Source organism: Cottoperca gobio, chromosome 22 (genome assembly GCF_900634415.1).
Source record: "Cottoperca gobio chromosome 22, fCotGob3.1, whole genome shotgun sequence".
NCBI classification, from domain to species: domain Eukaryota; kingdom Metazoa; phylum Chordata; class Actinopteri; order Perciformes; family Bovichtidae; genus Cottoperca; species Cottoperca gobio.
In genome coordinates this window covers 19,132,836-19,159,974 of record NC_041376.1, presented here as the reverse complement: position 1 = coordinate 19,159,974, position 27,139 = coordinate 19,132,836, and the positions used below count along the sequence as shown (strand labels likewise).

At 40.9% G+C, this 27,139-nt stretch overlaps 2 protein-coding genes across 7 annotated transcripts in view; both read left to right on the top strand.

The window, feature by feature from the left end:
- syt14a (synaptotagmin XIVa) overlaps positions 1-6,872 on the top strand; it is a 51,726-nt gene extending 44,854 nt beyond the window's left edge. For both annotated transcript variants that reach the window (XM_029460991.1, XM_029460990.1), the window contains one exon: positions 1,850-6,872. In XM_029460991.1, coding sequence (XP_029316851.1) covers positions 1,850-2,163 — 314 coding nt within the window. In that variant the 3' untranslated portion in view covers positions 2,164-6,872. The remainder of the gene's footprint in view (positions 1-1,849) is intronic.
- Positions 6,873-8,322: 1,450 nt separating this feature from the next.
- sertad4 (SERTA domain containing 4) lies at positions 8,323-26,782 on the top strand. Of its 5 annotated transcripts, none has more exons than XM_029461120.1 (5): positions 8,323-8,784; positions 17,853-18,225; positions 21,466-21,638; positions 22,275-22,393; positions 23,067-26,782. In XM_029461120.1, exons 2-5 carry the CDS (start codon positions 18,200-18,202, stop codon positions 23,934-23,936), a joined length of 1,188 nt encoding a protein of 395 aa, XP_029316980.1. In that variant the 5' UTR covers positions 8,323-8,784; positions 17,853-18,199; the 3' UTR covers positions 23,937-26,782. The 5 variants fall into 5 exon arrangements, with proteins under 5 accessions (XP_029316980.1, XP_029316983.1, XP_029316981.1 ...); XM_029461121.1 differs by lacking the exon at positions 8,323-8,784 and adding an exon at positions 16,527-16,672 and having other exon boundaries at positions 18,079-18,225; XM_029461119.1 differs by lacking the exon at positions 8,323-8,784 and adding an exon at positions 16,527-16,672.
- The last annotated feature ends 357 nt before the right edge of the window (positions 26,783-27,139 follow it).

Here is a 27,139-nt window from a genome sequence, read left to right as displayed (position 1 = left end):
CTAACTCAACCTGTTTGCATGGTGGCTAATTGCCAGATAGAAGGAAATGATGTGCGTCATCCACTGCTGTCTTTAGTCAAACAGTACACTTTGGCATGCTTTCGGTGTAATTTAAATCTGTTCTGCTTACAGCATTTGAAACATAAACAGGGCTTCTGTGGCAGAGTAAAGCATAAATATTCATCTGGAAGACACACTGTAATGTCCTGCCATTAATTGCTTTGTTCCTTGTATTTATGAATGTCTGTAACTAATGACTGGCTACCAGATATTTAATATTGTTTGTGCTTTCCTGAATAGCATATCCACGTACTGTATACAAATTGCATTTAGAAAATGGTCACATCTGGTAACACATGAAAAAAAAATCTTTGTGCAAAATCCTTATGAAGGCCTTGATTGACTTGTGCGTCTTACGAAATGGAAAGAGCGTGGTGAAAGCTGCCGAGCAATTTCAGAGATCTTTTTCTATAATTTCAAAACAGTACCAAGGCGACAAGTAAAGTTAATCATCAGTCGCAGCCCCTCTCATTCAGCAACAATACCAAAGAGCCATGCATCACCGCTACTGACCACTTAAGACATCCACAGCTCTACAGAGCCCATTCAGCAGCAGTCAAAAAAGAAATCAAGGCTATTTTTTTCACTGTGCTTTTATGTCAAAGAGAGCAACTGAATGTGTGATTCAAGGCGGTGAGCTAGGCGTTGGAAGGCAGCTGGCACTCGACAGCATGAAAGCCGGCAATTCATTCCTTATACTCCCTCTTCGACAGGAACATAATACACAGCATTATTACGAAGTATGATGTAGACGAGGGGCGAAACACTCTCAAAGACCCATTGTGATTGCCAGTCTTGCCTCGTTTACTTTCCGCTGGATTTGCGGCTTCAGTTTATATCATGATTTCTGCATGGAAATGAGGAGGGAAAAACGAAACCGTGAATGCTGAATCACTTGATAATGCCAGTGTTTTTCCTTTTCTTCTCTTTGCGGGGAAATGAATGAGATTTATTGGGAATGATTTTTTGAAATATGCACTGACTTACAATAAAATAGAAGGGAATTAGCTGGGGAAAGTTAATCAGTAACTCTCTGTACTAGATGTACATTCTTGAATATTGCTCGTGTGGAACATGTCCAAAGAATTTGTTTTCTGGTCGATTATAAGGATCTTGAGCTAGATTTGAGGTACCATTGTCGTGACGCAGTGACTTAGTATATCTGTTTGCAGCAGGCATGCATCATGTTTTGGACAGAACCCTACCTGGTCTCTAAAAGTCTGTGCACATGTTATGTATGTCATGACACTGACATGTTGTCACAGTCAGAGAAAACAATAGTAGCTCATGGAGGGCTTTCCTGATGAGGAACATTTGTTTTAGGTTATCCTCTAAGCACAAGCAGACGCATTACTAACTTTTTCTAGTCCATTTTTATCGGCACAATTATCCCCTACTTCAGGTTAGACATACAGTAGTTGCATAGCAACAAGACAAAAGTAACGCCGTTTGCACCCTTTGAGTTCTCGCTCTGTGTTATCAGGAACACTCACAGCTGCGTTTTGTGTTTGATCAGGAGAAAACCGCATCCTATGTGGTCATGATCGTATACATCAACTGCAGTGACATTATTACAATAACAAATGCTTTGAGGGGAAAATGGGTCATACTTTGCTGCAAAGGAAACACAGCTGCAGCAGGTAGTCATGCTTTAATTCAAAGAGAATACACGGGAGAAACAGAAGGATTTTGCACAAATGATCCAGTACTCAAGTCAGGTGCCATACTATTTCTAAAGGTTTACATCATTTCCCCATATAATTGTCTGCTCCATCTGTTTCTCACTCAGATACATATGTTAAGCTGACCTTACTGAACTCCATGGGCCACGAGATGTCCAAGTGTAAGACATCCATCTGTCGAGGTCAGCCCAACCCAACATACAAAGAGACGTTTGTCTTCCAGGTAGCTCTTTTCCAGCTATCTGACGTCACGCTCATCCTCTCCGTCTACAACAAGCGCAGCATGAAGCGTAAGGAGATGATTGGCTGGATTTCGCTCGGCCTCAACAGCTCTGGAGAGGAGGAGCTCACCCACTGGACTCTGATGAAGGAGTCTAAAGGACAGCAGGTTTGCCGCTGGCACAGTTTGTTGGAGTCCTAACAGCAAGAGAACAACTGAAGAGAGAGCGTGAGGATAACTGCACGGAGCGTTTGTCTTCCCAGATGGGCGAGAAATGAATACATTCAGCTGGGATAGATAAACCAGGGTCAGTGCTGATGAAGGAAAAGACACGGAACACAGTGTGTCTCTAACTTTGCACAACAAAGGCATTACACGGCACTGTTTGTAAAATCGCTGACAGCCATTGATTAGTTGTATGGCCAGTAATGTGATGTCATTTATTTTCATAGACTGCCGAGTAATGACCTTTAAGTTTCTCTAGATGGCGCTCTGTTTTTGTCTGTTGAACTGTTTGAGCTGGGATCTGCCCCTAAAAGCAGGTTCTGGAAAACTTTGATAAGTAAATTATTGACTGATAATTTTGTGTATCCACACCTCCAGCTCGAACAACTGATGTTAGGAATTTGACTTAATCTTACCAGAAAGGTTTACAACGTGAAACATAGCCCATCTCTTTTGCTGTTGTGTTCCTGTGTACAACAACTTGAAGTCATGAATTTATGGGTTGACCAAAGAAATACTTTTCAATTTAGAAGCCAGAACACGGGACTTTTCAAATCAGTACTAGTAAGTTATTTTTCAATTTTTTTATGGACTTTTCACCACCATTGTTAAAGGTAAAAGACAACCTATTTTCTCAGTCAGTTTATAACTACCTACTATAAAACTCTTACGATGGAGTGGTCCCACATAAACACAACATATCCCAAGTAAATGAGAATAGTTTTTTGAATGGTCAACTCTGGTAACTAACAATTAATAATTTTTTATAAAGTATTTAGGATCTATTAGCAGAAATGGAATATAGTATTCATAACTATGTTTTCATTAGTGTATAAACTGGAACTAAGAGTAGTATGTTTGTTAGCTTAGAATGAGCCTTCATATCTACATAGGGAGCGGGTCTTCTTCCACGGATGTGTTGCACCGCCTTGTTTCTACAGTGAGAAAGGTGATGGTGCTGAAAGTTACTACCATTTTGCCCTTACCAGCTTCTTACCGCAGTCTTGTAAGGGGATGGGTGAGCGGCGTAGTATTCAGTTGGTTACAATCAGCCGCCAAATCCTACGCACTGTCCCTTTAACTGAGACCGTTGCCTCGTTATAAATTAATATGTAATTTTGTAGAGAAATGCATTGAAACCAAGTTTTCAGGGATTTTCAGCTATGCTCTGTCAGAGAGGAAACAACATCACTACTTCTCTTGAGTTTGAATGTCTCCTGTTTAAGCAAGAGGTGTGGCTACATGAAGCTACCATCACTACTGCTGGCTACCCTGTTCGTCCAGCCCAGTCTCATTCTCAGGTCAGCAAATACAGACGTTCTGTCAAAGCCTAACCCTGATACCGTTGCACACGAGGCATCCGTATGAGACAAACTGGGCTTCCAACGAATAATGTCCGTACGTAACATTTAACAGTAACATTTACCTAAAAAATGTACTTATTTTAACCCGTACCATGCTGTTTTGTCTTGTAAAAATGACAAAGTAGTATTGTTTGAATTCACAACATTAACCGCGTGTTTTAAAAGAGTAACACTAGTGGAGCGTCACGGTTTGACGTGTAGGGCTACCCTGCTCGTTAAAAGTTCAAGTAACGTCAGGGGTCCTGACTAAGTGTAAGTATGTGATGAGTTGGGAATGAGAACGGGTTGCTTAATGAACCTAAAAACTAAAAACTCATTAGTTTAGTTTAGTCACTTCTTCCGTACAGGGAGGACATTAGTAAACACTTTCATAAATTGAGTATGGATACAAATCAGGTTAAATCATTAGGTTGTAAATGCTGCTGATTATTATTTGCCAAAGCTTAAATGCGCCACATCCCGATGTGTCTACTATGAATTCCTTGCAATTATGTGTTGAATGCAAACATGTACAGGACTCTCTGGGGATGGAGGCATGTTGAAAGATATTTTGAAGGCCAAAGAACTGATGGCCATTTTTGATTTCCAGGGACCTTATGAATAATAATTTGAAGACTTGAGCTGAATTACCACACTTTCATGAATCCCTCTGTCAACACTGCCGAGGCTAAACATCTCCCCATTGTCTCAGCCTCAACTAAAGTAAACGAAACATCAACTTAATAATTGTAGACATTTTTGTCAGACAAATAAAATTGTCAAGGTATAATAGTGGAAGTGTCACGGTCGATGCTGAGATGGAGGTCAGTAGTGATCTTTGAGAAGAAATAGGCATCTCACATTTTTTAGAAAACACCAGTTTGTTGAAGAACTGACAGACTGAGATATGTTAGCCTGTATAAAAGCGTTGTGCAATCCTACATGTATCCACCATTCAAAAGTCACTCATAATGTCAAAGTCATATTCCAAGACATTCAAGGCACTTTTTTATGCGTCTCTCTTGAATTAAAAAATATCTTGGTGGTCGCACATCACAGCAGTACAGGTGAGAATAACATGTACCTGTTATTCTCTTTTACCTGCTCTGGTGCTAATAAGTGCTGTGGCTGCACGCACAGAATTCCCTTGCCTTATGTTTATGTAGGACCCAGTACAAAAACAGACACAGACACACCCTCAGAGCACACAGACCTGCATCCATAATTACAGAAAGCACACACAGCACCACTCAACCTCACTGAAGGGAATTCTAACGGTTTCCATAGGAGCCACAGTGTACATTGACAAACTTGCAGAATGTCTACAGGCGAATGGTTGTATTTTTAGCTGTGGCCACTTCCTCACTTCATTTCATTCACAGACAACAGAAAATACATGCACTCTTAACTGTGCCTGTAGTTGTGGTGAAAGCTAGCTTTGTGCAGTGTTTACCAAGTGGATGTGTGTGCGTGTGTGTTTGTGTTGACTGGAAAGATACAGTAAAGGGGGCGTGGGGGGCTGTGTTATAGGTCGTTATTGCATTTACTTGTTGGGTGTGACAATTTCTAAATATAATTAATGGTATTTAGAACAAAGTAACCCACTTCTTGATTGTCTGCCATATACTTTATATACAGTAGATGTTTTCTATTTTTGTATCAATAATGGTTAGGGAATTGTGTTGAGACAGTGAAATAGTGAATCACATATTAACGCACCTTGTGAGCAATACTATTCTATCGCTATTGTTTATTCCATTACTTTGTGTTCTGTACAGGAGAAAGTAACAGTTGTGTCTCTGAAACAAAGGGATGTGATGAAGAACAGCAGAGCTCATCTTCAAACAATCTTTCAACACTTTTTAGCTTTGATGCTTTTTAACAGTGTGAAACAGAAGCACAGCTTTTACAGCACAATAGTGAAGCACACCGTGTAAAGAAAGATAAAAGATAGCGTGGCAATATCTCACTTGTACATGTAGAGATGCATCATATAATTTGAATCCAAAGTTTGCCAATCCACTCTTACAATATTTGTTTTATGATTTGGCTGGATCATTTTATATGACCTTAGTAAATTAATTCTCCCTGCAGAAAAAGGGGAGGGATCTTGTTGAATCAACAGAAGGTGTGCAGGAATATAAATAGGGTTATTTCACACTGTCAGTGGGTATCTAAAGGCAGCGAACAAGACTATATCATCAGTGAAGAAGTAGATGTTTGTGCATCCTGGAATGATGAACATTGGGGACAAAAGGGTTCTTCAACACCTCTTCATACAAATCAATTACAGGAGAAAGAAATAGCAACTGAAATTGTATTTAAAATGCAGACGCACACTTTCCTTAGAGTGCCACACATCCTATTATTAGTGTGATTAACAACCTACAGAAGATTAAAAGAAATAGGCCAAAAGGATTTTTATTTTTGGAAGAAACTGAATATCTAGATGTAAAAATGTGTTGATTGAATTCCACTGAATGAAGAGCATTCAAACATGTATGTGGTTTTAATTCCCCTTTTAAAAATGATTAGAACTTGATTTTAAATGTATTTTTAGAGTATATGAATTCAAATGGAAAATGAAAGAAAAACTACATTCAGATTATTTTCCCATCTAAAATTTAAAATTCAGTATAAAAAAAAGATGTTTCTAAAATTGGATTGGAAATGTAGACAGCAAAATTCACAAACAAAATAAAATCTTAAACCTAATATCTACCAGATATTAGAATGTTCTTTTTGATATAGCGAAAAAAGAGAAAAATAAGGTATGAAATTCAAACCACATAAATTGAGATTGATGGTTTTCAAAATAAAATACTATATTCCAATGCTATAAATTCAGTAGTATTTAAATTTCAAAGTTAAGTATTCAATAGTGGTTTCATTTCACAATTAGGTATTCAGCTGCATTTAAAATGCAGGCTGTTATGGCCTTCCTTTGCTTCTGTACAAACCAACACAAGACTTGGAAAACATTTTTTCAGATCTTTCACAAGATGTGATCCATTAATAAGGTTTTTAAAACAATATGTTTATTCATTTTCAGTATTGTTATTATTTTGCTTTTTTTATTTTTTCAAATCCTTTGGTTTTAATGCTGGTTTTAATTGCTGATTTTGTTTTTCTTTTAGTTTGGAAACTACCTATGCCACATACGGCAATGGTGCCTTACTGTTTTTCACTCAGCAAACTTGTGTCACAGTGTCTTAATGTACTCGTACATGTACTTTTCTTCTGTACTTCAGGCTGAGTTTGATTTGTAAAATGTCTTACAAATTGATTTATGATAGAGATAATTTATATGTGATATTATTGTTTAAAGAAAAATAAGAAACACTTGTGTGGGAGCAGTTTGTGTTAACATATTCACATTTACTTTTTAAAGCAACTACATTTGTGTTGATATGAGCAAACATCCACTTTGTACACAGTGTTGAACCCTTTCACACTGTATGTTTTGGGCTTATGGTACATTTTAAGTATGATGTGCAGCTCTGCCCTAATACAGTTATTTAAGTCTATACAATGTTCACATTGCCACAGAACACTATATTGTCTGATAAACTTTGTTTGAAAGCAGATTGACTTCAGCTTTTATTATGAGTAAATGACTTGTCATAGTATTAGTAACTTGTGAAAGTAAAAAGAAATATTCCGATTGTTTGTTACACTCTGCAGAGACTTTGCCATGACGTAGGTCTGACTGCTTTATGTGATCTTGGCACAAACCTGAATATTTCGGTGGTAGTTTTAGCTATCAGAAAACAAAGAGAGTAAAGACAGAGAAAACAAGATCAGAGATTTACGTTTTTTTACAATTGACTGTGTTCTCCAACACATTCCACAGCTGAACACAGAACAAAGCGCCGAGGGGGACAAATGCTGCAAAATAAGATTCAGTGGCTGCTGCTGAATCAAAGGGGAAATGCATGACAGATGAGAGGGGCTTGCTCCCTCCCTTCTCTTTGTCGGTCACATCCCTGCAGAGCAGATCTCCAACACACAACCCATCTAAAGAAAGTGTTAGATTGCCTTAAAGTGCTGTCAGAATTATGACAATCACAAATTCCGTGCACAGGCCAAAACAAATTGGTATTAATGTGACATTAAAATGAACACAAATGTAAATGAAAAGATTGATAAACAAGTATGAGGCAAAACTGGTGTATGCATTTATGTATGGCTATGTTGATGACTGAGTAATATCAAGTGGGCCTAAAACACATACAAGAATCAATCAACCAATATTAATGAAACATGATTAGAGCTAAAGTGATTAGTCAAATGACATGGGGAACAAACAGCAATCATTTAGATTAGATGCAATGAGTAGTTGATCTATTATTTGTAAATATGAAATCAAGTGGCAATGTCGATTAATCGTTTTTCAAGCAGAAATTCCAAACATTTGCTTCCAGTTTCTCAAAATGTGAGAATTTGTTGCTCTTCTTGTTCTTACTGTAGGACTACATTACTTTAAATAGAATATAGACATAATAAAAATAAAATAATGTTAGTTGCCTTTGGTCTTTATCTTGGTCATGTAAATTAATAGTAAACATATAATTTGATTTCGGATTGTTGCTTGGCAGTGTAATCGATAATGAAAATAATCGTTAGTTGCTGCCCACAACAAAATCAAAAGGTTAAAAGCTGCTTAAAAATAAGTAACTGACTTCACTTACAACTTGAGAGCCAAGAGAGTAGGGAGAATTCCGAGCAGTTCTTGAACTCCTCATCAGTAGTTGACTGGGAGGGATGGAGCTGCGACGCTGATGTTGTTTTCTCCGCCACACATTTATCTCAACTGTCGACCCAGCCGGAGCGACGTGAGCAGCGCGGAACCTTCTGCATGTGAAGACACCCTGAATGGACTACCACGGCACCGAACCAACGTTAGGCCACCTTTTTATTTCATTGAGGAAAAGAAAAACAATATCTGTCTACGTTTGATAGTGTGGAAAGCGCGTGGGGATGCTTCGCGCGGGTGTTGTGAGAGAAACGCGCGCGCTTAATGATAAGTATTTAGACAAGCAGCTAATTATCTAGTAATTACATAAGTGGTATTTAAACCGCCAGTGTGGTTCGCGTGTCTGCTAGGAGGCTAAAATTAGAACAACGCGCTGCCAACGGAGGACCCTGCAGTGTTTATTCAGTAGGACTTTTTTTATTTTTCATCAAAGCACCTTGGATTTCTGTCGTTATCACAAAGCAAGTGTGGAGCCGAGGTCAAAACAATTCAAGACAGGTGAGCTCACATTCCTTTAGCTAAATGTGTCCTGATGTTTAGTTGTGTAAGCATCAGGTTTAGTATTAAAAAGTGAAAGCGGGCTTTGTAATAATATTTTTGCCGCCATAAATTATTCCTAAACGCTCTCTCACAAAGCCTAGGTTGTTTATCTGATTCTATATGTACGTGTCTTTGTGTTCATTATTAATTAATAAAACCTTTCAACATCCCATTTGGACTCAAACATAATTTTGGCAAGTGCTCATATTTTGTTGACGCCCATACCATGCAGGTAAACAATCACTTATTGTTAAGTTAAGGTTATTAAAAAAAATGTAATTGCATACTAACTAATTTTCCTAAGTAGTTCTGTTTATTTAAAATTCTAATCAAGCAATGACAATATAAAAAATAAGTAGAACAAAAGTTTCTAAAATTGAACATTTTGTTTAAGGTGATTCTGTTGATTGAGCAATATTGCTTTAGTCAATGCAAAGTGGTTATTGTAGTCAATGTTCACTGAACTAAGAACATAGTTAGATAAACCCGTAGTGGAATGATCAGATTACTGTAGGATTTGTGAGAATAAGGGCCGTCAATAGCTCACTAGTATGACATGACAGAGACCCTGGTCTTGCACATTATGCAGGCTGACATAACCAGCCACCCTCCTGGCATCCATCCAGCCTCACTTCATTATTTTGTGGGGACTGCTCTTGGCTGCAAATCCTGAAGTGGCGGTTGTCTGTATTACTGCTGCCTGCTGAATGAATGCGAGTTTAGACGATTTAGCTGAATTCTGAGCTTCTGTTGTAATTCTCTCCTTGATGTCTTTTCTGTGCTGTCTTAGACTTAGTGTCACAAGCATCGCCTCACTCACCATTACCACCCTGTTAGCCCCGGAGAGGATTAAAAACATTCAAACATATCAGGTTTTATGGAGTAAGGTCAATAAATATAGGCCATCTCCCCTCTGTCTTTGCTTCACCTCCACTCACTGCCAACAATATCCGGAGTTGTTTGCCAGGAATTCCATCTTTGCTATTTGTTTCCCTTGGAGGGAAAAGTGTGTTATGTGGAATATTATGAGGCATGCAACAGGGAGGAACATCCAGCTCAGATTGAACTAACAGACCAGAGAAGAGGGGCTGTAACAAGAGGAAGCGGACCGACTTTGCATCATGGTGGACGGGTTCCTGGCATCCAGCTTGGGCAAGTCCGATGCCAGATTCCTTCTCTTTGACGCCTGCCAAAGCCTTCCACCCCATCGTCTTTATCAAAAGCCCTCGCTGCGATTTCCCTCCCAGTTCTGTTGCGGCGCTATCAATCATATCTTGCTCTCAGCAGACTCTTCTGCTCATTAAGGATGTGAACCTGTAGGTAGCCTGCAGCCCCCCTAGCCATTCATCTCTCTCAGCGGGGTGCAGACACTCACATCTGGAGCAGCATTTCAAAACATAGCTCTTAGCAGACATGTACTGAAAGAGATTCAATGCATTTTTAAAGGCTACCTTTCAGCAGACGTGGTGCAGAGCATAAAATTAACAGCACTTGAAGTGTGTTGTTCATACACAAACCTGTAATAGTATATTATTTGCCAAAGACGGGTGTAGTGGATAATACAGAATATTATATTACAAAGGGAAATTGAGATTACCATTGAAAGACAAAAATGCTAACGGCATGTCATCGGTGATGATAGTTGGCAAGAAATAGCTTAGGCGGGCTTTACATCTCATTCCCTTTGTCCCTCTCTTTCTCTGCTCTGTTTTTTCTCAGCCAAGACAAGTTGAGCTGCTCTGTGTGTGTGTGTGTGTGTGTGTGTGTGTGTGTGTGTGTGTGTGTGTGTGTGTGTGTGTGAGGACTGCAGGGTGTAGCCCCAGACTTCTTTTTCCCCTCAGGCACCACTTCCCCATCATGAATACGCCTTTGTGCTCCAGAAAGACACACAACTTAGGTGGACAACTTGATAGGAAAGCAGAACACACATTTGTTTCTGCACAAGTGCAAAAATAGATGGACGTGTGACGTGACATTTATTTATAGCTGAGACCTTATGACTTCAGCTTTCTCTTGAAAAAACTGCATGTACAACCTGAGATCCTGCTCTTTCAAATCCTGTAGTTCCCAAAAACATGTTTCTCCGAGATTCCTCCCAGTACTTTGCTCTTTGTGTCTGTAATGGATTTAGACCTGCATAAGAGCATGCTTTTATTTAGACGAGTCAGGATTAATGCAACATGTAGGTTCAAAATGCCTCACATTCCAGAAGGTAAAGGTTTATCACTTATCATAAGTGGTAACATATTTTGCGGTGGATTTCATTTCACAACCTTCAGTTTCGTAATTTAATATATAGAAAAACATAGCTTGAAAATCCCTTTCACAATGTCTGTTCAGGAGTGTAAAGGAGATTGTACTGTAGTGTCACCAACATGTTTTAAAAAAATAAATACCAGTGCCCTTGATGCCTTTAATGTGCTGCATCCACCTCTGGCAGTGACATACCCACGGACCCCTGGCCTGTTAACCCTCACAGCCACAACTAGCCATCCCCAGATAGTCCATAATGCAGCCCCGTACAGCTGCCCTGCCACAACACATGTGTCACCACTCAGCGAGAAGAGCGCTGGGCGAAACCCCGGAGGCCCTGAGCCCAGCTTAGTCACGCCACCGTGGTCAAGACGGCCCTCTACCAACTTCAAGCTGCTCTGATGACTCCTGACAGGCTGCAAGCTGGCACAAACACAATCTAAGATTCAACCAAAAGAAAATACGAACATCACACAGCATGAGAGTGGAAGGGCAGGGAGGATGCCTCTGAGTTGTCCGTTATTTTTGTCCAACATCAGGGTATCCTTAAGAAGTCTGAAAGAACCGTCACTAATATAAGCGCAAAGCCTGAAATGTTAACATTTGTGAAAGGTTATTTCTGTGTTTGAGTAGTGAAATTACACATACTGTAGATTCACATACAGCATACCCAAACTAAATGGAGAATCAGGTGTGGACAGATTGTTCTGAATTGATTAGGAAGCGTAAATTACTGTGATGGGTCGGAGGGGGATCCCGGGCCATGCTCCTCCGGAAGAAAATTGTGTACATGTTATAGATGTAGAGCAAAATTAAGAATTTTATGAAGAACTTTGTCTTCTTGTAAACAATTTCTCACACTCCATATTGCACACTCACAGACATTTAGGCTACCCATTGTCTGCATAGAATTTTGCACAAATCTCTTTCTATTATTCTGCATATTGTATGTACATAGTTTTATTTATTTATTTTCTTGTATTTATTTCTGTATACCTCGTACACCGTTCAGAATGGGAGGCAAATTAGGAATTTCTTTGTACGGGGAAACTTGTTTTTAACTGTGCATATGAAAATAGAGGCTTTGACTTGATATTAATGGTGATGACACAGTTAAAGAGACACTGTCACAAAGCATGACAAATGTGACGGGCTCCGTGTTTTAAGATAGATCAGGTGGTTTGCAGACATCGTTACAGACCGCTGACGCACTGAGCAGTCTGCCTGGTTGATAGTAAAATATTGCGCAGTGGGTCGCGGGCCCTGGGAAGCGGCAATGTCGGGGGCAAGTGGTTCTGTAAAGCTTAAGGCCGAAGCTCCAAGCCACCTTCAGCCTGGGCGACCTTGCCAGTCACACTGCACTGCTGCAGAGGACATGTGCTTGGTAAGGGCCAGCCAGCACACCCATTTAGAAGTGTGAAGATATTTTCGGTTCATTATGAAACTGTGGCGGGCCACCACAGTCTTCATGGGAAACACTGCTTCTAAGTAGGGATGTCACAAGAAACGATACTTCGATACTACTCAAATGAATATAGGTATTAGCAGAGGTAGAACAAGTCAAAGTAATGGGGCTCATTTAAGAAAGGAGACCCAAGATTTATCACCAAGCTTGGCTCTTTGTCAAGCCTGAAAATATGTTTTGCAAATATGCATGGCCATCATGTGCACAAGGAGGCAAGTGTCGCATTTCCTAAACTACTGTACCATTTGTTTTGTCTCTAATCCTACACACATGTGTACTGTATATAAGGACATAATATCTAAAGAAGACACATGAGTAATTATTGATCCTGTTGATATCAAAGAGGCTGTCAGTGCTTCATGCTTCTGCAAAGTATCTTCATGCTTTTCTGTCTAGTGTGGCTGTTGTTAGTGTCTCTGAGTAACTGTGGTCACTCTAATAGTAGGGGACTAATTGCTTGATATTTCAGTGTCTCAGTTTGGATTCATACCTGCACAGTGCCTTGCTGTTGCTACTCTGAAGGAGAACTTGATGTCATGACACCTATTATCTATTCTCTATCTGTACTCTCTGGCTGTGTGCTTCCCCCCCAGCCTGCCAGCACTTGCACACTCTCCACCCCCACGCCAACAGGCATATTGATGGGATGTAGCGCTCCATATTGAGAAGAAGTGGGCTGTATCTTGGCTTAAAGTTCTCAGTTACAGTATGATGATCAGGTCCACTTTATTTCTCATTAGTCTGCTTTCTGATTGGTATTGTACAAGCAGTTTTCACCTTATTGTTTCCCGATTAGGGGTGGGCGCTACGGTTTCATCAGTGTCACGTCCTGCCACAACATGAATTTTGCAATATCGTCGTTACAGTGATAAATACACACTTATTTAGGTTTAAAGGTTCAATGTATGCCAGATTTAAACCTAATTTATTATATTATTTATTTATTGGATTACATTCAAAGTGACAGAAAGGAGAAAAGCACCTGCATCACCTCACGTTGTCCTCACAGCTGCCAGGAGGCTGCTTCGCCGAGCGTAGAGCTGTCGGCAGCTCCGGGAAAGCTTTAGTTAGCAGTTAACTCCACTTCAGCCACGTAGTAAATGCAATACACAATATAAAGAATAAATGAGAATAAAATTAATCTGCCAAACTACTACAACTAAAATATAAAAATTAGAGATTGTGTGGACCCAGTTTAGAGGTGAAATACTGCGCCCTATTTCTTTAAATCAGGTGGCTCATTGAACCTTTAAGGACACACACATTTTGGTTTCAGCACACACATGAGGGCGATCTACTTGCCACAAGCCGATGAACTACGTTACACCCACACAGGTTATACTATCTATGGTTATGCACACGCTGCCTCCACCTTCACCTGTGTGTGACCGGCCGCTACCTGGCTGAACTGCCGCGGCTTACTCATATGAGGTGTCCACACAGACAGTGCTGCTGCCGCCGCTGCTGCGTCACAGTTTTCAAACTCTTTCTTCATGTGGGTTAAGATCACAGACTGTTTCCGTAGTGTATGCTTAGATGTAAAGTTTATGTCAGCTTTTGGTTTCTTCAAATATGTAAATGTAGTGTAATGTAATTACAGTTTGGCTGGCTGTGGTATGTCAGATTACAAATAATGGGGCAACTCTGTTTCAGCGATGAAAATACAGTTAACTCAACTTAAACAACAGGCTGTTAACTCCGCTGCTAGCATTATATTTACTAAATAACCCTTTTTTATTTATATTTTTTTCAATGAATATTTGCATGAGGACATTCTGTACATGCATGCAGCAAGCGTGGGAGGGTTGGTGTGATACACATTGCTGCCAACTGTAGGGCGTTAATGCATATTGCCGGTTCTTCACTGTAAAGCATCACTAAAAGTAGCAGGGCACCAGTAAAAGTGAAGAGAAGACAGAAAGGCAATAATACAGATTTTTTAGGGCTGTCTTCGACTATAGACATTCTACAAAGTGATGCAGGTGACCAGGTAGCACTATAAAGATACAACAGGTACTCCACATGTGACAGATTCCAACAGCCCTGTCCCTGTCAAAGCACATCACTGTGCAGTCTCAGAATGAGCAAAGGCAGCAGGCATCAAGCTCCAAGAGAAAAGTAAGGGAGCAGGGAAGGCACTGCTAGTACTCAAGTTTTCTCTCTTCCTGTGAGATCACAGTGCTCCGAGGAACCTGGCTGTTGAAGCTCCTGTCAAGGCAACCACAGGCAGCTCTACCAGGGCTACGCCCACTTGTCTTCTCACTGTGGAGTTGTATTGCTTAGATTTGGCCCAACACACACAAAGACACACACCTGTCTGTCTCTGTACAGAGATGAGTACTGACATAGACAAAGGCTGACACTTTCAAGAGCTGTCAAAAGTGACTGAGAAAAAAGATTTGACTCTTAGTACATAGGCACATGGTTACTGTAAACGCCCCCCCCCTGTGCTTTATACATATAGAATACATTGCAGCTGTCTCCCAACTTATATGAACTGCTTCACCAATGAAATGGGCTATAAGGCATGGCACATGGTTCAACATACACTAAAGTTATGCATTAAAAGTGTCTTCACATTGTCATCCAGTCAAAGTTGATGCACATATTAAGTCTTCAGGGTTAGAGAAGCTCTTTCGAAGCCATCTGATGCAAAGATGGTTTGCATTAGTGTTGTGGGTTCCTTTGTTAAGTTGCATAACAACTCAGAGCTCTGCATTTGTTTTAACATGATTTCATAGTTAACCACATATTTGCAGTTAATCCTACTGTATTACAATTCAACTGTATGTCTACTATTGTTCATGTCATTTGTCATACTGAGACAAATGTTTAGATGGAGAATTAATACTTTGTCCATCTAACCAACCCTAACCCATGAGTTGGCTCAACATCAGTGAGGAAATTGTCAAGTCATTTGAAAATGTTGTGGTTTAAACCAGATGAGTACATATTCTTACAAGCTGCTGCTAACACAAAAGAGAATAAGAAATTAAATAATTTTGTCCAGAGACATATAAATGTGATTAATGATGGTGTTCAGAGTTTAGCCATACATATTGTTTTATTATAAAAGTGCAGCCCTATTTGACGTCAACAGCATTTGTTTCCGATTTTCTTGTACTATTAGCATAAATGCATATTCTATTCACCATGTTGATCTCTATTAAATGTGTATTCCTAATACACTAGGTGGGCACTCATGTCATGTGTGGTACTGGAATATGGCAGAGCAACATCTTACCAACACACGCATGTCCTCTGCAGAATTCCCTGCTCCATAATGCATCTGCCTCATTGTGCAGATGTTAAGTCATGGCACATTGCATTCTTGTGTGTGTTGTGAAGACCCTCTCAGGCTGTCAGGGATCTATTTTCATGTTAAAACCACAGACATGAACTCTTTCACTGCGATCTTTTCCCCCCAAGGCTTGGAAACACTAAGTAAAAACCTGGCCAAAAGAACAGGGAGTAAACACTTTTTACACACGCACACACGCTGGATCGATTAGCATTTTTGAGGGAGCAGAGAAAAAAAAAAGAGCACACAGTTTATTAGATGGTTTAAACTTGTAAGGGTCACTGGAACCGACAGACCTGAACCCAAAAGCACGACACAGACGGGCAGAATACAATATAGTTCAGTTTACTCAGTAATCCAGGCAGGGTCAAATATCAGTGAATCAGTCCAAAAGGCAAACAAATCCAGTAAGGAGCAGGCAGAAGAATCGGAGTCCAGAAACAGGCAGCAGGGTCAAAACAGGCAGGTCAGGAAAACTAAACAGGTAAACTAGACGATCGCTGGAGAGCTTGGCAGAAAAACACAAGACAATCTGACAGGGAACAAGTGGGAGAGACCTGGTATATATCCTCTGAGAGAACTAATGAGGGAATGAGAAGCAGGTGAGGAGATGGGCTGTGGAAACCAGGTGAGGGGAATAAGTAGATTGCAGGCAGTGAGGATGAACAACAAGTCGGGGTCGGTGCGGGACCAGTCCTCACATCTCAGCCTCAACTTTTGGAGAAACGCAGCCTGTCGTCACGGTTCGGTGGCCAATCACATATCCATGGAGTCAGTAAGAGAGTAGCCTACAGTAACTTCCATGCCGAACACGTCTTTACAAGAAAGTAAGGATAAAAAAGGGAGTTTGTGTAACAGCTAGCTACATGGATGCTCATTGGAGCAATTATGTGGGGAGCCAATGACAACATCTTGGCGCTGAATTGCAAAAATGTTAATATGCCGAGAGAACCCTGTCCTGAGTTGTGTGCACTATTGTATTCTAGAGTGATGGAGCTTAATGTTGGAGACGGTTGGGATTGGAAGGTTGAACTGAGTGGTATTATAAAGTGTGATAGAAAACAAAACCGCAATCTTCAAATGATATTCCCTCAATATATTTCACATCAGATTTTCTGAGAAATTTGAGTTAGTATGTGCGTATGTACTTACACTAAGTAATTGTGTATCATGATATCACAATATTAGATTTCATCATGATTCTATTGAAAGACGATAAATGATCATATTATTTATATAAGTGCAGTCTACAATGACAACAGTGACAGATTTGTCCACGAAATGTTGATATTTGAAACTCTAGGTCCCTGATTTCAGACAGAAAAAGACAAAAGCAGGCTTCTCCTTCTTTACGTGGTGGCCTAGATTTCTCAAATGTCAACTGTCGTTGGCAGATCTTATCAGCTGTATAGCAAATTAAGCTCTACGTTATCCCCATGAGTTGGTTGAAAACACCGTCTACGGCTGACCTTTTAATGTTTCCTGCTGACTTGTTTTAAAACAGGGATGTAACAGACAGAGACTAAAGCTAACATGCTAAAGCTGACACATTTGATTTTCATAATACAGGATTTAGGCATCTACCACTGTCAATTTAGTTGGGGGGAAAGTAAAATGGTGTTCCTTAAGATCATTTTAAGTTTGTGTCCATCGGAGCTTGTTCCTGTACCACGTTCTTCCCCTGAGAGGTCACTCCTGTGCACCAAGCTTTATTTAGATTTCCTCTTGAAGAAGGATGCACATGGGTGGATGTGGTTTGTTTTGAGAAATAGAAAGTAAACCAGACATTTATCTTTATACACATGTTACAACCTAAATAACACCCACATCTAATAGAACATTTACAATTAAAATGGCCAAAGACATTGGTTATTGTTAGACTGAATGTCAAAAATAGCACCTACTGTATATGTGTAAAAATCCACAATCTGTCAGTAGTAGTGTGGTGTAGGAGCCCCTCTGTTGACTGTCGTAGCCTCAGTTGACTTTCCTTCTGAAATATTTCAGGACACTACAAGCTGTGTGTGTCTGAGTGTGTGTCTATCTGCGCTGGAGGGAGTGAGTCAATCACAGCAGCAGAAATCATCCCTGCGGGCGATCTGTCTCCACTCATGACAAGGCTCCTAAGGCACTTATCTTTCCTTCCTTGACTCATTCCATCCAAACATCCCTCATCCCTCCCTCTATCTCCACCTCTCCTCATTCTCTCTTCCTATTCTCTATCCCTTCCAAGGTTTGTCTCGTGCCCTGGCACTGCAATTAACTTCTCATCATCAAAGGCTCTAATGAAAAACAATGCGAGATAGAGAGTCAGACAGAGGAAGGGAAGCTGTGCGAGAGGGAGGATAAGAGGGATGACACCAGAGGAGAGTGAACAGAGGTGAAGCAGCACACACACACACACACACACTTAAACCTGCACACTCACAGGTTCTCTATTTTTCTCCTCAAACACACACTCTTACACAGCCTACGCTTGCTCTCAATCACTCACATTCCTGCGAGATGCAGACAGATACAGAGAAAGGGAGTAAGAGAGGTATGATTTCCCCCTCAGGAGATTTGTCTCTCCACGTTCCTTGTTTTTATTTCTCAACCCTCCATTTCTCCCTACCCCTTTCACAGACGCACACACATTTGTTCACGCTGTCTCCCCTCCTCCTCCTTGTCTTTGAAGAACAAGAAGTATTGCTGTACATGTAGGGAAGCTGCTCTGTCGGTATTCTCGTTGCTTTTTTTTTTTCACCCCCCGGGTTCAGAGAGCTGTCGACTGTGACCGCTGTTGAAAGGATGTCAGCGAGAGAGAGGGAAATTGAGACTGGGGGATGAAAGAGGCGGTAAAGGAGGGAGGTGGGAGTGTTGAGATGGCGGTCCCTAAAGAGGGCAAAGGGAGTGATGGCATGCTTGTTTCTTTGTGTCCCGGAAAACGTAGTAACAGCAGCAGTGAAGGGAGGTGATGGAGATGAAAGTAGCTAAGGGTAATAAAGCAGCTCAGGGGGAATCAAGAAGGGCTAAAGCTGCTAATTAACCATGGCACTAGTGCAATAACAGTGACATAATTGGCCCTAGTTGGTGGCCCTTGATGAGGGAGGTATGGTTTAAATCTGACAACACATTATGAAATGTGAATAATCCTTAATGTAATGCAATGGATTACCACCAGAACAGGAATAACTGGAATAATTTGCAGGCTCCAACGGTCAGAGAGAATACAATGTAATGTCTTTCAGATGGATTCTTCCTTCGCTCTTCCATTTGCATTAACATCAGAATATGTCAGTGAATTGTGGAAGTAATTTGTCCCCCCCCCCCCCAAAAAAAACAACATTTATTTTTGTGCTGCAGTCCTTTTTTCTGTTGACACGCACTGTTGGCCCGAGGCAAATAAAGACACTCATGAGTCTTCTTCTCTGATGCACATGGAGTCACTAGCTGCTTCTCTTCAGCTGCCACATGGATGCATGTCCTTCCCACACCGTACAGGGTTTTCCTTATCCGGTAACATCATATTTAAATCTTTCTCGTCATAATGTCTGGTGGAAATAATTCTCTCTAAACTTGTACAGGGAAACTTTGTTTTACTGTGCATAGGACAATAAACGCAAATTGATATGAATTGTGATTACACAAAGAGTCAACCCCACAAAGCGAGACGAGCTGCAGACAGGGGACACACTGAGGACAGTCTCCCCCTGCGTATATCCCCGTCCTCGTAACAAATCCATAGCCCCGGGAAGCTGTGAGGTCCGGGGGAGGGGCGCTATAAAAGAATGGGATTTTTGGCTGGGAGAAGCAACTTCAACAATTGAAAGTAACCTTCCACAGTGGGGCAGTAGCTCAGCTCGTAGGGACTTGGCTCAGGAACCGGACTGTAGCCAGTTCAAGACCCAGACTTCAATACCAAGTACCGAGTGTGGACGGGCACCTGGAGAGCTGCCACTTTGCCTCGCACTAAGGTCTGTGTATCAGACAAGATATATACTCTATATATAAATAATGATACTGCAATATAACATTACATATACATGGATAGCACATTTGAAATGAACATTATCATCTCCGACAGCAGGTTGTCTCGGTAGATCCTACTGGCTAATGCACCCAACGCAGCTCTGACAGTCACAAGGACGTGCAGAGTCCTCCACCACAATGAAGTGACAATTCAGAGCGGGGACTTGTTCATGAGTGAGGGTAAGGTGGAGCATAAATATGAGGATTGTTGCAGCATTCTCAGTGATACAGACACTGCACTGCACTGTTGGAGTTGATATTAAAGCATGCTTGCTGAACCTTTAAAAAATATTCAATGCAATGCTCTTCTATGTAATCCATTACTACCTGAGGCTTGCTAGATGGGTTTGGTAGGAGCAGCACTGCCTAAGGTGATGTTTCAGTAGCGTTAGGGTGTGTCTGATTAGACAGTTAAAAGCAAACACTAGAAAAGCAGCATAGAAATGAAACTGTTCATCCAAGCAAAGCAGTGAGCTTATTGAAGCGGACATTTTAATCAGCTTCCCAACGGGTGAGGCTGAAATGGTGTCGCCTCAGTTTGGTCTGTCAAGCTGGGTTGTGGGCGATGATATCTGTTTATGGGGGCAGGTAGAGAAGCTTTGAGGAGGAAAGGTGGTGACAAGGAGGTTCGACCGCCGCTGCCTTAAACAGCTTCCTTTGCATTCTGCATGAAGGGGAGGGAATCAACAGCGAACCAAATGACAGTCGTTCACTGTGATCAAAAGCACCGTAGAGCTTCTCCTCGGATTCAAAGTATCACAACAGACTTTGGCTCTCAGTGTCTTCACAGTGGGGCTCTGATTTCAGTTTGAAAAAAGCTCAGTTGGCGGCTAGAGTCACTCGCTGCCAAGTAATGTGCCCTCCTCATGTTTCTTCTGATCTGCATCACTTTCATTTAAAACTTAAGGTGATGTTACTCTTACACAAACCAACATGATCTACACACTGTGACTGTTTGATACCTTTTGTCAAGTTGTTTGCCTCGTGCTCTGGACCTACTGGCACTGTGCACATCTCCTTAGCTTTATAGATCACCATGCTGTTGACACAAGCTTCCCAGTGCGATTTGATGTGTGAGATCCATTTCACCGAATGAGCGTGTCAAACATCTCGCTAACTCTTCTACCAACTAATCAATAGGGAATTCACGATGTGAGTGGGTGTCATCTCTCCATCTGTGTCCCCCATGTAACAGTACCACGCATATCACAGAGTTGCCAGCCATCTGGCAATTTTTTGTGCTCACAAATATTGTCGTTCGGATTTCCCATGCAGCTTGCACAGAAGCTGGTGACTCCTCCGTGCAACAGCGACGTATTTGCCAGTACCGTAGACAAACATCTTGTTAACCGCATCATTAGGAAAGCATATGCACAATGCTTGTTAGATTTATGGAGATAATGTGCAAACTGCTACGGTTTTATATTATTAGAATTATTTAACAGAATATTGAAGGTTGCATTGAATAAACTAATGTCACCTCATTCATCAATGTGTTTTCTGTTTGAAAGTATCCTCTTATAATCATGGAGAATTGTTCTGTGTTTAGAATTACAACTTATTTTGGGTTTGACTAGATTTGTTTTTTCCATTTTAATTTGTTTTCAAGACCTGACTCGGAGAGAGAGATGACCCTAGTTTTGTCCATGAATCCTTTCCTGGACCCAGAGGGAGACCCTCCGCTCTCCACATACCAGCCCATATGGGAATCGGAGCGTTGCACTAAGACCTGCCTGTCGGACCCTGCTCCACCATGCAGCTCTGAGGAGCAATGTACACAAGGTACAGACACCAAACACAGATGTTTGTTTATTTAGTCATTTATGTAAGCTGGATTTAATCACATGATCCACAAACTTATTTGATAAGCAATGATGTTGCACCACATCTTATAGTCCTTAGTCTTCAGACAGGGCAGCTAGTCACATCCTGTCCACGGTCTGTCATGGCCCTGCTGTTAAAGTGTTCTCGGTGCATGTCACAGTCAATATGAAAGATTTGAGTATAGGTAATTGCAAATGATGTGGAGCAACCAACTAAATAGCATGTTAGCAGGTAAGCAGTAGGTGTATTTGCTTTCATTACAGAGTCGGTGTAATTTAAGGATACATTTAATCACATTGTTAATCAGACAGTCAGTAGCCAAAGAAAGCTGTTCTTCTAGAATCTCCTGCTGTCCTTAGGCTGCTTCTGAGGCTCAAGTTCAACTCAAGCTTAACCAGCGTGACTGTGAACTGATTACACTGAAACTTTTGTTAAAGGTTTCTTTGACTAAAAGTGTTTTCCTTTACTTTTTTTTTCTTTTTTATTAATGCATCAGAAAAGTTATTTTTACGGCTGGTGTACAGCTCACTTCTATATTAATGTTGTTTTGGAATGACATGATTTTCATGTCATTACAATGTGTTGTGTCTGCAGAAACCCCCTGCAGGCGAGTTCCTGATCATGTTTCAGTATCAAGGATTGCATACTTCAAGAGGAAGTTTGTTGATGATGATGATGAGTCTCCCTTCAGCTTCAGGACGTACTGCCAGACTGTAAGTATTACATACTCACATGCTTACATTCACAGTACACAGTGTATCCCAAGTTACCTCATTACAATGCTGTGCTCTTTACTAACTGTAGCACACTGTACTACTGTAAATGAAGAAGTTTACACAAACTCTAACTCTTTAACTATAATTATTATAGACCATCATTTTGTCATCATGAAACCATTTGAAAGATGCTACAAGCTTCCATATTCAACCAATATTCCCTATATGATGTGATGTGATGCCATAGTTCACTTTATAGTGAGTTTGAGATTACAGATGTAGTTTTGCATGACCTGACTTTGTTATTTTGTTATCATTTCTGAGGGCACCATATAGTGGATGAATTCTACACGTAGAATTTTACCACTCAAATAAAATAGCAGTCAGTAAATATCATGGTAAACAGGGATACATTTAGCTGTTTATTCAAAGTGGCTACAATTATCGCTGCATGAAAGCACTGCTCCCACCAGATTTATTATAAAAGGTATTTTTGGAATAAAAAGTTGCCATAGTTAAAAGAAGAAGAGGTTTATGCACCTACACAGTTATCTTTTTAAAGGGTTTGTTTGCAATTTGATTTGCATTGATATTATTCATAGCAAAAATAACTCATACTCTCACGAGCCATTTAACATCGGTTGGGAATCTAATTGACAATGTCCTTCAGGTTGCACCGGTGTTGGAGGAGCGTGCCCATGTGCTGCGCCTCTCCCTGGAGAAGATGCGCTTCATTGACGACCCTGAGGCCTTCCTCCGACGCTCTGTCCTTGTTAACAACCTCCTTCGGCGCCTGCGAGCTGAGATTCTGCTCCAGAGCACAGACTGGTGCTTCCCACCCAACCCAGCATTTACCACGGGCCCCTGCGTCCCGGCACCAAGCACTAACCCAAGTCACCAGGCACTCCACGGAGCAGTACCAACCCGGATCTGCATAGCACCCCAAGCTGGACCGCCCTTCCGTAAGCGCCTCCGAATGGTGCGTGGGGGGCAGGGGGATCTACGCCCCGACTGTGCCCAGACATGCTGCTGCATCTATGCAGCGGCAGCCGCTGCAGGACACTACCTCCACCTCCCGTTCTCCATGTATGATGCAGCACTTTCAACGTCCACACCACACTTTTTTCAGCTAGCTAGCCATAGTAAGTTAGGACTGACAGTGGCCATAGAGGAGCATGATGATGAGGATGAAGATGTTGAGGACGAGGAGGAGGAAAATGAAGAGGAAGAAGAAAGGGAAGAGGAGGAAGAAGAAGAAGAAGAAGAAGAGGAAGAGGATGACAGAAGAGAGGCTGGGCCTTCCCTCAATGTTGTTAAGGACAACTCAAGCCAGAAAAGTAGGACTAGGACCTTGCTGGGTCACGCACACACAAGGACAGAGGAGGAGAGCTGCATGACAGATAGGGTAGAAGAGGAGGATGAGGGAGAGCAGGAGGAGGACGAGGAGGAGGAAGAAGAGGGGCAGGTTGTGGACTCTACTGCCACAGGAAGGGATCTCCACAAGGTCAGCCTGTGGCACCGCAGGGCTCACAGACAATGATTGTGCTCTCTGAGAATGTAAATGTAACGATGACGACAGCTGTCATCAGTTGAAGATTATTTCTCCTCATAGCAGATGAAGGTGTGAGCTATCTACACTATAGTAATGCCAAGTCAGCTTTATTGTAATGCTCTAATATCGATTGCACTCAGACAAACTCCATTCAACTCTATTGCTTATGTTATGGTCAAATAAAATGATAAAATACACAAAACAGATCTTGGCCACTGTTGGCACTGGAACATTTTCTTAAACAATGATATATATATAGGCTAAGGTCACATGGTGGCATCATAAATCCTAAAAGTGAAGTGAAGGGTCTCCAAGACCATTTTCAAGCCCCATTGCACAAAACTAAAGGTCTCAAGTGGGGCTTTATATTGGTGCACCGGTCTTGTTCCAGGACCCTAAACAAGCCTGCAAAATGAAGTGTTGTGGATTTGGGAGTGTGTGCTTCTGTGTGTGTATGTGCGTGTGTTTGCAAGATATTATGTAGCATTTTAAAACTTGATTTAAGCCGCTCTTTTTCTTAAACATTGGTTGATTTTGATGCTGTCTCAGGCAATGGCGGGCGACTGTGCTGCAGTGGCGGCACCATGTGTATTCTTCAAATTATTTTAAGACAACAATCATACACATTGGAAATGTTAAATCACAAGTTCAAGTGCCTTAGTGTTTTTATAGATACGTGTATATTGTGTGTTAATGTAATTGTTCTTGTTACTAAGTATCTTGCATTCCAAGTGACTGCGTTGACTAAGACAGGACACAGGCATGTAGTGAAATGCAGGGATTCTTTTAAATGTCTATGAAAGTTCAAAGAAACTAAATTTCCACACCCAAAATGTGTTCTTATTGTTTTACTTCAAAATGCATGTTTTCTAGGATTACCTGTCTTGACAATGCACAAACCCTAACCCAACTTTCAAGGGCAGTTGCTAAAGCCTTGAAAAAATAATTGTGTTCAAAAGCTCCTTTAGTTGGATTCTATCAGAAAAGGCTTGTCATGGTTTGGTTGGTCTGTCCGTTGATGAGGTTTTACCAAAAAGAGAGTTGAAGTCTGTCTGCAGCATTATCAAACAGTCACCTTCATCATAGAAATACATGTGTAGCAAACACAACGGGACAAGTCAGACTTTAAGTTAAAGGAGTAATTTGACATTTTAGGAAATATACTTGCAAATATACAGAGAGTTCGATGAGAAGATCAGTCCCAAAGTTAACAAAATCATCTTACCAGCTCCCCTACAGCTCACTAATTAACACGTTGTATCACTGTGGTCACATTCCTGGGGCCAGATGTGTAAATCTATATGTAGATTCACGACTAAAAAAACAGAAATACTCATACGCATTTCTTTCCGTCAGATTTTTCAAGCCTCATGTACGCCTGATTTTGTTTTAGAAATCTCAATTGTTGTGGACCAAGTGCTCAAGCCTCATGTCCACACTCACAGTGAACATACCTTTGCATATGGATACCTGTGCCGGCTCCACCACTCATTAGACCTGTCGATGACATGTCTGCAAACCATCATTGCAGTAGAATTCTCAATTATCATTATTATTAAGCATCAGAAGGATGGATACAACTAAAGACCATTAACAGGGAGATGATGTCTAACATTAAATTGAAATGATGATGAAATGCTGTTTATCTGTGAAATCTGAAAACAACCTGTTTCTCAACTTATATTTCATGTCCTCCTTATCATTTCACCCGCAGCTATCTCAGCTGAAACGTACGGCTGGTCTGAAGCGTGCATGATGTGCACACATTCTTCTGTTATAAATACCAGTGTATGTGCACACATGGTTTTTGTGCATGAGCATCGTTTTTTTCCTGGTTGTTGCTCAACCAGGGAGTTTCTGCACCGGGCCAAGCCCAATGCATAACCCTATGCAACACCACAAAGTGTCGTTGTTACTCTTGTGTTGTATGGATTAAACCAACAATGAGGTGATAAGAGAGCTGTAGAGGTGCTGGGAGGCTGATGATGTTACCTTTAGAGAGTCAGGCTAGCTGTTTCTACCTGTTTCCAGTCTTTATGCTAAGCTAAGCAACTGGTTGCTGTTTGTAGCTTCATATTTACTTTACAGACATGACAGTGATATCGATCTAAAGTAACTCGACAGGAAAGGGACTACAATACAACACATGTTCTCCCTGTGTCACAGTGTACATATACATGTATCTCAACATACATACATAACATGTATACCGAACCCCTTCAGCGGCTAACAGACCAAACATCTTCTAGACTAAAATAAACCAATCAAGGACAGATACAATACAAAAGCATTTCTAATCTACGTATATGAGCCTTTCTGTCATGATGGCATGATCAGTGGTTTCTTGTTTGTTGGTGTGTCTCGTTTGGCACCTCTGAAGATTTGGGTCCTCACACTGATGACAACCACAAACCAAAGGTGTTTACAAATGTAAAGATTATATCAGTCAGTAGTGTTTCTTTCTTTTTTGTGACGTACAATTAGGTACAAGAATTGGATGATCTCAGTCTCTTTGTGAGGTGGAATTATAACTGCTTGTTTTTCAGATGTACAAAATAACAGTTTGCATCCCTCAGACTGTTTTGGCATCACAGTGACACATCTACAACTAGACAAGTCCAGTACCAGACTATTTCATTTCATTTCTCTAAACCCTAAATGATAAAACCCAGTGATTATCGGTGGTATTTTTTAAAGATGAACATTTTTGACAAAGCAGTATTTGTTTCTGAGACAAGAACATGTAACTGCGTTGTTTGTTATTAAAAAAAACAAAAGAGCGAGTCTGCTCTGATCATTTTATGTGATGTTCCGTGACAAGTGTAAAGATCAGTAAAAGAAATGTTGAAAAAAAACCTTGCTTCCATCTTTATTCCTTAACATTACAACACTGCAGTTCACAGTACAATGACATACTCTGTGTGTGTGTGTGTGTGTGTGTGTGTGTGTGTGTTATTGTCTTCCCATTCTGTCTGCTGTTCAGTGGAGTGCAGTACCACAGCTTATTGCACTCACCAAAATATCTCTCAGGTGTCACTTTGCTGCTCAATTCTTGTTAATCTTCTTGACATTACGCTCAGAGCAGTCACCTCCACACTCCTCCCTGCACTCCCTGTCTTATCTATTGTCCGTGCAATACTCACATGTTGTAGCATAAAACACACACACTTCTACCTAGAGATTAGCCCAGT

Excerpts from the sequence above, each read along its gene's own strand:
- sertad4 (XM_029461120.1), top strand. The coding sequence starts at position 18,200 with ATGACACCAGAGGAGAGTGAACAGAG. Across the intron at positions 21,639-22,274 it reads TGAGGAGCAATGTACACAAG|AAACCCCCTGCAGGCGAGTT; the intron begins GTACAGACACCA and ends TTGTGTCTGCAG. Across the intron at positions 22,394-23,066 it reads TCAGGACGTACTGCCAGACT|GTTGCACCGGTGTTGGAGGA; the intron begins GTAAGTATTACA and ends AATGTCCTTCAG.